Source organism: Sus scrofa, chromosome 9, assembly GCF_000003025.6.
Source record: "Sus scrofa isolate TJ Tabasco breed Duroc chromosome 9, Sscrofa11.1, whole genome shotgun sequence".
Classification (NCBI taxonomy): domain Eukaryota; kingdom Metazoa; phylum Chordata; class Mammalia; order Artiodactyla; family Suidae; genus Sus; species Sus scrofa.
Genome location: NC_010451.4, coordinates 6684226 through 6696215, shown reverse-complemented (window position 1 = coordinate 6696215; position 11990 = coordinate 6684226). Strand labels below are relative to the sequence as shown.

Genomic DNA, 11990 nt, shown 5'->3' with positions numbered 1-11990 from the left:
GACCGACCCTGCTGCTGGGACTATGCGGGAATGACTGGCAACGTGGGGGAAAGACTCTGGTTTACTTCCTGTCCTGCCTGCTGAGACATCTGAAGGGCTCCCACCAGTGGACCTTACTCTGCAGCACATCCTAAATCTTACGAGGCTGACTGCACCGGAGTCCCCCCTGGGCTTTGCTGTGTGGCATGGAATCAGCTGGCTTCAGGCCACACAAGTCCAACAAGTGGGGGTGACCGTTTTCTGTATGGAGAGACACAGTGGGTCCACCCGTAACAGCACCCCATGTAACATGGGCTGGACACAAAGACCAATGCCACCAGACCCTCACTGTGAGTGCTGACAGCTGGCCAGGTGACCAAAAGGATCCTCTCGAGGCTGGGGCATTCCCCTGCCCAGGAGGGTGCCTCTGGGTTTGTGGAACTAGGGGATGGCCCTGCCTCCCTTACGACTGGGTAGGACGCGGCCCTTGGGGATGCTCTTACCCGCTAGGATCCATCCTGCACATGTCGCCCCATAGACCCCCAACTGGGATATCGTGCGTGCTTGTCATGGAGTGAAGTGCGCCTCCTGGTGGTCTTGAGAACCACGGAGACTTTTTGGACTGCGTCACTTGGGCCTTGCTTCTCTTTGACACTCCAAGGGGAAAGTTAATGGCAGGAGCCGAGCTCTGCTGGAGTCAAAAAAAGAAAAGGTGACGTCAATGACGCCTGGGGTCAAGGAGACCTCTCCAACTACACATGTACAGAAAGACTCCTAGGGGTCCAAAGGGAGGGTATGCCAGGCCGTAATAGGTCTGATACCCATCCCATAACCCTTTGCTCTGGCATCCACTTTAGCCAAAAGATGCACACACATATCGGGGAGGGCCCTGGGTCCCGTCAGGTGTGAAAAATAAAACAAGAGAATTGGCCAAAGGAAAACAAAGTCCTGGCAGAACCGTCCTGTGTAAGCGATTTCACCACTCCTCTTTAGTGTGTTTCTGACTGTCTTGCTTCTGTCTTAAATAAATAAACTGCTTCTCTGTGGGCTCTCCCACATGTTGTACTGTGTCTCTAATAATAAACTTTGGACCGGCTTTCACAGTCTTTTCCTCCTTGAAACCTTCCTGCTTTCAACAGGGGCCACGAATCAGAGCACTTCTGCTTTTAGCTTCTAGCTGGTCTAGTGGCTAGGATTCCTGGTTTTCATCTGAGCTGCCCAGGTTCAATTCCTGAGCTGGGAATTAAGGTCTCCCTTCAAGCCATCACTCACTGCTATCTCTGAGATCAGTTTTACCCAATGTCTCTTTTTTCTCCCCGAGCTGCCACTGTTGATGGAGGATGGCAAGCAGAAGCACTGGCTAAACATATGGCCATGGGCTTAAACAATACTAGACAGGCAGTTATCCGCCTGTCTGAGGAGACCACTCAAATGAGACACATTGTCCTCCAAAACAGGATGGCTCTGGACATGCTGACTGTAGCACCCTCATTCAGACTCAATGCTGTGTATGTCTTTTTTTTTTATTTTTTATTTTTTTTATTTCTGGGGCCGCTCCCGCGGCATGTGGAAGTTCCCAGGCTAGGGGTCGAATCGGAGCTGTAGCCACCGGCCTATGCCAGAGCCACAGCAACACAGGATCCGAGCCGCGTCTGCAACCTACACCACAGCTCACGGCAACGCCGGACCGTCAACCCACTGAGCAAGGGCAGGGACCGAACCCGCAACCTCATGGTTCTTAGTCGGATTCGTTAACCACTGCGCCACGACGGGAACTCCAATGCTGTGTATGTGTATACTCGATAACTCCCACAATATTTCCTCTGCTACAAAAGCTTTAGACCAGCACATCACAGCCATAGATTCCCTCTCCACTGACCTGGTAAGCACTTGTCTCCAAAATTTTCCCACATCCTGGTGAATGACTAATTTGAGCGTAATAGGTATCTTTTGGTTTTGGTTTTGGTTGTTTCTGGTTGTGTCCATGGCATATGGAAGCTCCAGGGCCGAGGATCGAAGCCATGACAACAGCTGCAACCTGAGCACAGCAGTGACAACTCCAGGTCCTTAACCCTATGTGCCACCAGGGAACTCTAGGTATCCTACTCTTGAAACTCATCAGTTGCCGTTGTTTGTGGTATTTGGTTGCAGTGCACTTCTGCATATCCAGTGTGTGAGATATCAAGGAAGAGATGTGGGTCAGCATTGTAAGGGTCGTGCAGGGTATTAGGGTGGAGTGTATGGCCAGGCCACCCAAAATGGCTGTTTGCTTGCTCTCCGTTCATCCCACTCCTGGACCAATCCCTGCCTCACCTATACCCCACTCACATCACTGACCTTCCCCCTGAACCAGAGCGCCTCATCAGTAAATTCCTACATACTTGCCCCCTGGCCTCAGCTAGTGATTGTTTTAATCTGTAGATCAGAATGGCTCCCCTTTGATATTCTAACAAAGGGAAGACCTCCATCCCAGGTAGGCACTTAGCCTAAGGGGCTAGGAGGGCTGTGCCCTTAGTTGGTAGTCAGTGAGCTGTCCTGATATAATCCCCCCTATAATTGGCAATCTCCCCTTCCCCCAGGAGTGAAGACTGCTGCTGTGTCCTGCCCACTGTCTGTCCACCTGCCATTCTTGGTTTGATGTAGCTCCAGGACACTTTTTGATCCAGATGTGTAATATCTCTCATCTTACATTGGTGTCTCTGTGGCGGATTCCAGGTTCTTCCTGTGGTCTTGAGGCTGGGCAAGTCCAGGGCTTGCAGGCCTCCAGGGCGCAGCCTGAAGAGGCCAAACAAGACTGAAACGTTGGAGTTTAGAGCAAAGTTTGATTGCTGGACCCTGCTAGGGGACAGGTGGCTTATGCCCCAAGGCTTTCAGCAAAGCCCTTTTTTTTTTTTTTGTCTTTTGTCTTTTGTTGTTGTTGTTGTTGCTATTTCTTGGGCCGCTTCCACGGCATATGGAGATTCCCAGGCTAGGGGTTGAATCGGAGCTGTAGCCACCGGCCTACGCCAGAGCCACAGCAACGCGAGATCCGAGCCGCGTCTGCAACCTACCCCACAGCTCACGGCAACGCCGGACCCTTAACCCACTGAGCAAGGGCAGGGACCGAACCCGCAACCTCATGGTTCCTAGTCGGATTCGTTAACCACTGCGCCACGACGGGAACTCCAGCAAAGCCCTTAAAGGCAGGATGAGGGAGGGGTGTGGTTAGTGTTGCAAATATCTTAGGATCCAATCCTTTGTTCTTGTGTAGCTCTCTGCACAGACAAGGCACCAGTTTCTGTAAACATCCAGCAAAACAAATGTTATTCTCTGTTCAGCAACTTTTATCTAAAAAAGTAATACTCTTAAAGGTCATAGCCTAGGAATATGCATATTTCAGGCTGTAGGCAGCATTCCTTTGCACAAGGTGTCGAACCGGGGTGATTAAGCACAAGTGACAGAGGACCCAAGGCTAAAGTTAGGTTAGGATAAAAGGAATAGATCTCACATGAATCAGACTGGTTCTTCCCTGTGACAGTCCCCCCCTTTCTTTCTTTTTGGGCTGCGCCGGTGGCCTAGGGAGGTTCCTGGGCCAAGGACCAAACGGCAACAGCAGTGACCCGAGCCGCCGCATGAACAATGCCAGATCCTTAACCCCTGCCCCACGAGAGAACTCCCCATTCCGCTTCCACACTTGGCTTCCAGGACACAACTCAGCTGACCTGGGTTCATGCTCATCTTTTTGGTCCTCCTTCCCAGTCTAGTTTGCCCCTCTCCCTAGTTTCCTCTGATTTTTGGGGGGTTGTTTTTGGTTTTTGTCTTTGGAGGGCCACACCCATGGCGTATGGAAGGTCCCAGGCTAGGAGGTGAATCAGAGCGGGAGCTGCCGGCCTACACCACAGCCACAGCAATGCCAGATCCTTAACCCACCGAGCGAGGCCAGGGATCGAACCCATGTCCTCATGGATGCTCGTCGAGTTTGTTTTTGGTGAGCCATGATGGGAGCTCCAAATTCTGATTGTTGAAGGAAATGGCTTTCCTTCGATGCTCACTCCTCTGGTGTCTCATCCAGTCTCATGGCTTTAAACACTGTATGCTGACTCCCGCATCAGCATTTCCAGGCTTGATCTCTCCCTTGACCTTCAGACCTATATGCCTTTCTGTTCCCAACATCCTTACTCTCACGGAATTCGCAAACTCACCCACCCACTGAACCAGCACCTCCTCTGTCTTTCCAACTGATCTCCCTGCTCCCACCGCTGTCCCCGCTCAAGTTTTCTTCATAAAACTGCCAGAGTAACTCTGCTAAAATGTAAATCAGATTGTGTGGCTCCTCTGCTCAGAACCCTTCACAGGGCGTTCCCACTGTGGCTCAGCAGGTTAAGAACCCAGCTAGGGAGTTCCCGTCGTGGTGGCAGAGTGGAAACGAATCTGACTGGGAACCATGAGGTTGCAGGTTCGATCCCTGGCCTCGCTCAGTGGGTTAAGGATCTGGCGTTGCTGTGAGCTGTGGTGTAGGTCACAGATTCGGCTTGGATCTGGCATGGCTGTGGCTGTGGCACAGGCCGGCAGCTGTAGCTCTGATCTGACCCCTAGCCTGGAGACCTCCATATGCCACAGGTATGGCCCTTAAAAAAAAAAAAAAAAAAAAAAAGAAAGAAAGAAAGAACCTGATGAGTCGACTAGCATCCATGAGGACAAAGGGTTTGATCCCTGGCCTCGCACAGCGGGTTAAGGATCCGGCATTGCTGCAAGCTGCAGTGTAGGATCTGATGTGGCTGTGGCTGTGGTGTAGGCCAGCAGCCACAGCTCTGATTCAACCTGTACCCTGGGAACCTCCATATGCCTCAGGTGTGGCTCTAAAAAACAAACAAACAAACACCACCACCCTTCACAAGATCCTCGACATCGGGTAAAGGCCAAGGTCCTTATTTTGATCTGCAAACCTGTCTGGCTCCTGTCTCTGCCCCCTTCTTTTCCCACTCTCCCCGTAGAACGCTATGGTCTAGCCATTCTAGGCCTTTTGCACTTGCTGTTTTCTGAGGCTCTTCCCAGAGTATCAGAACAGTGCCCCTCTTTTTTTCTTCCAATCTTTTACTCAAAGTCACCTTCCCAGTAAGGTCTTCCTTGGCCCCCCCCAAAATAAAATAAAACATCTTTCCTGCCAATATTTTATTCCCACTTCCCTGATTCTTTTCCTCCTTAGTATTTACTGCCGTCTTAAAACTATATATTTTAATTTCCTGTCTTCTCTCTCTCTCATTGAAATGGAAGTACTGTGAGGAGTTTTTTGGTTTGTTTTGTTCACTATTGTGTACACTTTATTAGAGTAGCGGCAGGCATACAGTAAGGTATTCAGCAGGTATGGGTTGAATGAATGAAATGAATGAATGAAATTGTGGACACTTGCAACAGGCAAGTTTTACTCTTAATGAAAAAGCTGTAACAACCAGAGCTGCTCAGCAACAGTGACAGCTGACATGCACAGTACACTACCTCTTAACACGTGTTATCTCAAATCTTCACATTAGTCTGAAGGCTGGGCAGAGATGATGACGCTGGTTGAAGAGGAAACTGAGTCCTGATAAGGCGACAGAGCTTATGAAGGGTCACCCAGCAGGTTGGGGGAAGAGTGGAACTGTGGAACTGGAAAGACTCTGGGAGTTCCCGTCGTGGCGCAGCGGAAACGAATCCGACTAGGAACCATAAGGTTGCGGGTTTGATCCCTGACCTCGCTCAGTGGGTTAAGGATCTGGCGTTGCCATGAACTGTAGTGTAGGTCGCAGAAGCGGCTTGGATCTGGCGTTACTGTGGCTCTGGCGTAGGCCGGTGGCTACAGCTCCGATTAGACCCCTAGCCTGGGAAGCTCCATATGCCGTGGGTGTGGCCCTAAAAAGACAAAAGGCAAAAAAAAAAAAGAGACAGAGTCTTGGGGGTGATGGAATTTAACAAGGGTTAGATTTGAAGGACTTTGCTGCTTGAAGGCATCAGCAGGTCTGAAGGGCATGCTCACTGGGAAGCTGAGTCAGAAGTCTCTACAGAACAGAAGGTGGGAGTGATGTGCCAGGGCTGACCACTAAACATATTTGGCCCAGGCCTGGAGAGGGCAGCTGAATGTCTCAGTAGCAGAATGCTGACCCTAAGATTGAGTAATCACTCAGTCCCTTACAAAATCTCCAATGCAGAACTGGACAGGCAATCTTTTGTTTTTGCTTTTTAGGGCCACTGATGCAGAGCAAAGTTCCCAGGCTAGGGGTAAGATGGGAGCTACCAATGCCAGCCTACAGCACAGCCACAGCAATGCAGGATCCCAGCTCACCACAGCTCACAGTAACACCAGATCCTTCACCCACTGAGCGAGGGCAGGGATCCAACGCGAATCCTCATGGATACTAGCTGGGTTCACTTCCACTGAGCCATAATGGGAACTCCTTGGACAGGCAATCTTAAGGGAATGGTGAGTCCACTACAGGGCTGCAGACTACAGACTAACTGCAGAGGTCTTTGAGGGAAGAGACCATGTTCCTAGATTTATCTCCAGCTTCCAGGAGGGCCTGGAATATTGAATATAATAGGGACTCAAGTATTTCTGGTGAAGGCATACGTGTATGAATGTATGCGCCCAACAGGAAACTGAGGGCGAGAGCAGCTAGACAGGTGGGGGATAAAACCACTTAGCGACTCCGGGGTAGAAGCGGACTAAATTTCTTGGGACGCAGCCGGAAAATGTGCCATTCCTAACGCTGGAGGCCGCCAGCTGTTTTTCATGAAGTTTTGCATTGCAAATACCGCCTGAAGCCAGACGGGGCGGGGCCGAGACGAAGAAGCCGATTGGCTGAGGCTGAAGGCGGGGCCATGCAGCGGCTCGCCAAAGGTCGGCCCAACACGTGACTAACGTGTGAGCGTCACTTCCCGTCTGGTGGGCGGGAGAGAGAAAACAAAAGAAGACCAAAGACGCATGCGTGCGGTGTGTCCCGAGTTCTGGCGGGTTCTTCCGCTCTGGCAAAGAGAAGTGCTTCCGGGTTGCCGCCGGCTGCCGCCTCCCGGCGCGGTAAGTACAGAAGGAAGGCTGCGGCTGCTGTCTCCTTACCCCTTCTTTCCTCCCTCCTCCAGAGAAACTCTGTTCACCGCACCCACCTCCTCAGGAGCTCGCTGTTCACACTCCCGTTAACATTAAAGAGCTCCAGCTCATTGGCCGCTTTCTCGCGGTTAAGCCCCACCCCGTCACACCGATCCGCCACTCATTGGTGTCACTTCCTGTCACTCAACAGTTCTTCCAGGTCACGGGGTTTCTTCAATTTAGTGATTAACCCTATAGGTGCAAATACCTGGTCGAATCCCGCCCCTGTCTTCTCCCTGTTGGTCAACTCCGCGGTTATTATCATAACAAACAAAGAATGGCTGGTAGTTTGGCGGCGAGGGTTTGGGTTTAAGGAGCCGAGCTCTCTGGCCCTTTGGTACCTGAGGAACGGGAGCGTGGGTTCCGTGGGCCGTGTTAAAGGGGCCGGGCAGCCGAGGTCCACGGAGGGGCAGCGGCTGGCCCCGGATCAGTCAAATAACTTAGGGCAAAAGCAGAATTAGACGTAGGTCCTTTTCTCCTGGTCATGTCTAGTGTCCGGCCTGGATCTCCCCAAAAAGTTCTATGCCCCAAATCACTGGGACCTAAAGCTGGTTGTTGGCCTGTCACTGGGCCTAAGTTTTCCTGTGAGCTGAAAGGTTCTAATTCAGATTCTCTGGGACCTTCCTGGTCAGCCCTCCCAGCTGCTTAATCTGAGCTGAATTTACTTGTTCTCTCGCTCAGATGCTAGTTTATCCGTTTGATCTTCCACCTACTTATTTATCCATTACTCAGGCATTTAGAATGTCTTGCTGAGCTATACCACCATTCGGCTGTGGTTTAGGAGGTGGTTAGTGTCCTACATTTCTGACACTGGATGGGTATGGCGTGGAACATCAGAGAGGAGCAGAAAGTAGGTCTCTGTCTGGAGGAGGTAAAGATCAAGCAGAGCTCTGCCATCTTCGATTCTGTAGAATTTTGTGATGCCAGTCTGCATTCTGGATTCCTCCACATGTGGCTTCCATTCTCCTCCCTCCTTTGAACAGCCTATAAATACTGTAAGTACTTTCTAGTAAAGACTTAGTTATCAGAATAACTGTGAAGGTGGTATGATCATTATCGTCCCTGTCTTACAGAGGATGGTGTCTGAGGCTCAGAGAGGTTAAGTGACGTAGCCAAGGTCAAACAGCTAGTAGTGGAGCCAGCATTCAAACCGAGGTCTGTCTGATTCCCTCAAGGAGAGGCTTTTTTCTTGCTACCTTCCCAAAGGCACCCCATCCCCAAATCAAACTAACCAAATGACGGTCAAAAACCAAACACATCCGAGAGCTCAATTCACCTGACCCTGTCCCTCAGTCTAGGAGCCATGTCCACCTTGTTCCCCTCACTCTTCCCCCGTGTGACTGAGACACTCTGGTTTAATCTGGATCGACCCTGTGTGGAGGAGACGGAGCTGCAGCAACAAGAACAGCAGCATCAGGCCTGGGTGAGTGAGGATCTAGCCCAGCAGGGGAGCTTCACTGGCCATGACCCAGCCTTACTTTGGAGACCTGCCCTGTGCAGACTTTTTGCCCTGAGCTGGGAAGAATCCGGCTGAGAGCTGAGGGCCTAGGTTGTCCTCCTTGTGACACCCTAATTTGCCGGGGACCATGGGACCTCTAGGCCAGACGAGCCCAGGCTCTTTCCCCTATAGCATAGGCTATCATCTCTTTTTTTGTCTTTTTAGGGCGGCACCTGCGGCCTGTGGAGGTTCCCAGGCTAGAGGTCTAATTGCAGCTTTAGCCACCAGCCTATGCCACAGCCACACCAGATCCGAGCCTTGTCTGCAACCTATACCACAGCTTATGGCAACACTGGATCCTTTACCCACTGAGCAGGGCCAGGGATCAAACCCACGTCCTCATGGCTACTAGTCAGGTTTGTTTCCATTGAGCTATGATGGGAACTCCGGAAATAATCATTCTGACTGTTTATTGAGGATCTAGGCAATGATACGTTCTAGGCTGATAGTCTCACTTCATCCTCACAATCATCTTATCAGGAAACCAAGGCCCAAAGAGGTTATGTAGTTGGATCAAGTTCTTAAGTAAGTGGCAGATGTCAGGCGAGAAACGGATTGAATCTTCCTGAAAATTGGAAGGAAGCTTCTCCTCTACCCTTAGGGGTCTTGGGAGCAGGGAGGGACCGTCCCATGCCCCTGACCTGCCCTGCTTGGGCCCTGGCCTTGCTCTCCTCCCTCTTCGGCCACAGCTCCAGAGCATCGCAGAGAAAGACAACAACCTGGTACCTATCGGCAAGCCGGCCTCAGAGGTGAGTGGCTCCAGCAGGTGGGGCCTCTGTGGGGCCCAGAGGAATGAAGGATCTGCTCTAAGTCTGAAGGTCCGGCCTCTGACTCCAGAGCAGTCGTGGTCCTCGGTTCTGGGTGGGGGTCAGAAAGGTGAGGTAGCCGGGCTGGACACAGGGCTTAGCGCTGAGGTCTTGCAGAGCGTGCACCAGCCTGCTAGAGTCACGTGGGACGGGACCGGGGAGTGGCGCTCATTCCTTGGCCCCAGAGAGAGGCTCCACGTGGGCCAGTCCTTGAGCGGGCCCAGGCAGACCTGAGGAACCTTCAGGCTCTCCCCGCCTCCGCAGCACTACGACGACGAGGAAGAGGAAGATGAAGACGATGATGAGGACAGCGAGGAGGACTCAGAGGACGACGAGGACATGCAGGACATGGATGAGATGAACGACTACAACGAGTCACCTGATGACGGAGAGGTCAATGAGGTAGGCCCGGGTGTCGGGGGGGGGCCTCTGTTCCTGGAACCTGACCCCGGACTGAATTGGCAGCCAGTGGGTACCGAGACCCTGGGTCCAGCCAAGGGCAGGGTCTGGGATGGGGCTGGCCGGGTGGCTGAGGCCCCTCCCCACCCACACCCAGCCTCCTCTCCAGGTGGACATGGAAGGCAATGAACAGGATCAGGACCAGTGGATGATCTAGGTAGACAAGGCAGAGTGGTCTCAGGGAGATTCCAGGTCAGCCCACCCCGCCCTGGACCCCCTGCAGAACCAGCCGATCACCCCCAGGGCTGGAAAGCTCACCCTTGGGTGCCTTCTCAGCTGCTGCAGGACCTGGCCTCCGTGGCCCCTCCTAGGCCATCCGTTTGCCCTTGAATCCCCAAGGCCTGAGCCACCCCACCGTTCTGGCCAGCACCTCACCCCTTGGTTGCTGATCTAGTTTCTTTCTAATTCTTTAATAAAGACACAGTACTGATTTTTCCCCCATGTCTGTTCTCTATTTCTGGGTGGGGCCCAGAGGAGTCTAATGTCTTTTCTTGAGCTTTGGGGAGAGGGTACTCCAGGGACTTCAGGCAGATGTGGGCTGGGACTAGGGAAGGCCAGCCTAGCCCTGGCCGTGGGCCCAGGCTCCACTGCCATTTCCCCTGGCCCGGCCTGCGCCTAGCCATTCCCGCAGGGCCTCTGACCCAGTGCTGACTGTTTCCTCTGGTCCCACCCTGGATGCTTGGACTAGGAAGCTGGGAAGGGGTGGTCTATCTGAGGCCCGAACCGGGAGGCCCCTGGAGCTCAGCCTCCGTGGTGTTAAAAGAACAGATTAAACCTCAGAGTGAGCAGTGATAGGGCTGGGATGGGGGCTCAAGGCTCCTGCCTGTTAATCCACAGCTCTGGACTGGAAGGCGGGGGACCAGGGCTCAAGCAGCCTGACAGAACTTGTGGCCTCAGATTAAGGTGGAGCCAGAGTAGGGCAGAGGCAGGAGAGCCTGCTTAGCCCTGAGCCCAGCGTGGGCCAGTCCACTGTGGGGAGCCAGGGGGATGTTCTGAGGACCTTGCTTGGTTGGGGTGGGAGAGGCAGGCAGTAAGTTCCCACCCGGGCAGGACCTCAGCCAGGCCCTGCGTAGGTGAGCTGGGCTATGCCGTCCTTGATGGCAGGGAAGTCGGGGAGGCCAGCGTGGTGGAGGCGGCAGCGGTAGCGGCCACAGCTCTTGGCATACTGCAGGAAGCGGGGTGCGCCAGGGAAGAGCACGCGGTCAGCCAGCACAGTGGCACCAGCTGGCAGCAGGGCATGGGCCTCCAGCAGCTGCAGGTCCCGCAAGTAACATCGGGGCCGGTGTGCCAGGAGCACCAGGTCAGCCCGACTCAGCCGGTACTGGGTTCGCAGGCGCGGGATCACCTCCTCCGATCTTCCCACTATGAGCTCTACCTGTGGGGGTGCGAGGAGCTGGCGGTGAGGGTGGGAGGGTTTGTTCTCCCACACCAGACCCCGCCAGGGTCTGGCTTACTCTGTGCCAGGCCCTGGCCTCAGTCCCCACCCGGGTTCTCACGTGTTCTCTGGCCTCAGCACTCACGGAGTTAGAACCTCCACTGTGGTTTCCATTCTGCCATGACGGAGCCGAGGTGCAGAGCACGTGTGCTTTGCCCAAGATCACACAGCTGACAAGAGGCAAGCTAAGGCCTGGGCCCAGATCTGCAGGCCTCCAGAGACTTCCCTCTTAGCTGCTGCCCTGTCATCCAGCAGCAGCTTTGTACCAATGACTTGGAGCAGGAGGACAAGAGCTCTTATCTTCCCAGGGTCCCAGTTCCCTACATGGAGCTGTGTGCTTCCACTAGGTGAGACTTCCTCTGTCCTCAACTACCCGGGGGAGGGAGTCTGGGGCCAGGCCGGGGGTGGCAGGAAAGAGACCAGGGTCGAGGAGGTGGGGGCTGACCGTGTGCTCGTCGAAGCCAGCGAGGCGGATGAGTTTTTCAGCCACCACTGCTGTGCGTGGATCCCGCTCCACCGTGAGAAGGCGGCCCCCAGGGGGCAGCGCACGGGCAATAAGCAGCGTGGAGTACCCGCAGTAGGTGCCCAGCTCCAGCGCACAGGCAGGGCCCTTCTCCTCCACCAGCCGCGTCAGGATCTGACCTGTGAGGGGAGATGGCTGTTGCAGCAGACGTGGGCGCTGGATGCACGGGCCCTCCCAGAAGGGGGTTCCAA

At 53.6% G+C, this 11990-nt stretch overlaps 1 protein-coding gene across 23 annotated transcripts; it reads left to right on the top strand.

The window, feature by feature from the left end:
* On the top strand, nucleotides 6303-10282 carry ANAPC15 (anaphase promoting complex subunit 15). Of its 23 annotated transcripts, none has more exons than XM_021062469.1 (7): nucleotides 6960-7009; nucleotides 7990-8073; nucleotides 8152-8233; nucleotides 8377-8501; nucleotides 9266-9325; nucleotides 9647-9784; nucleotides 9951-10278. In XM_021062469.1, exons 4-7 carry the CDS (start codon nucleotides 8382-8384, stop codon nucleotides 9996-9998), a joined length of 366 nt encoding a protein of 121 aa, XP_020918128.1. In that variant the 5' UTR covers nucleotides 6960-7009; nucleotides 7990-8073; nucleotides 8152-8233; nucleotides 8377-8381; the 3' UTR covers nucleotides 9999-10278. The 23 variants fall into 23 exon arrangements, with proteins under 23 accessions (XP_013854732.1, XP_013854738.1, XP_005653739.1 ...); XM_005653680.3 differs by lacking the exon at nucleotides 6960-7009 and adding an exon at nucleotides 7245-7362; XM_021062468.1 differs by lacking the exon at nucleotides 7990-8073 and having other exon boundaries at nucleotides 6993-7009; nucleotides 8372-8501.

Excerpts from the sequence above, each read along its gene's own strand:
- ANAPC15 (XM_013999278.2), top strand. The coding sequence starts at position 6,917 with ATGCGTGCGGTGTGTCCCGAGTTCTGGCGGGTTCTTCCGCTCTGGCAA. Across the intron at positions 7,010-7,989 it reads GGCTGCCGCCTCCCGGCGCG|AATTTTGTGATGCCAGTCTG; the intron begins GTAAGTACAGAA and ends TCGATTCTGTAG. Across the intron at positions 9,785-9,938 it reads ATGACGGAGAGGTCAATGAG|CCTCCTCTCCAGGTGGACAT; the intron begins GTAGGCCCGGGT and ends ACCCACACCCAG.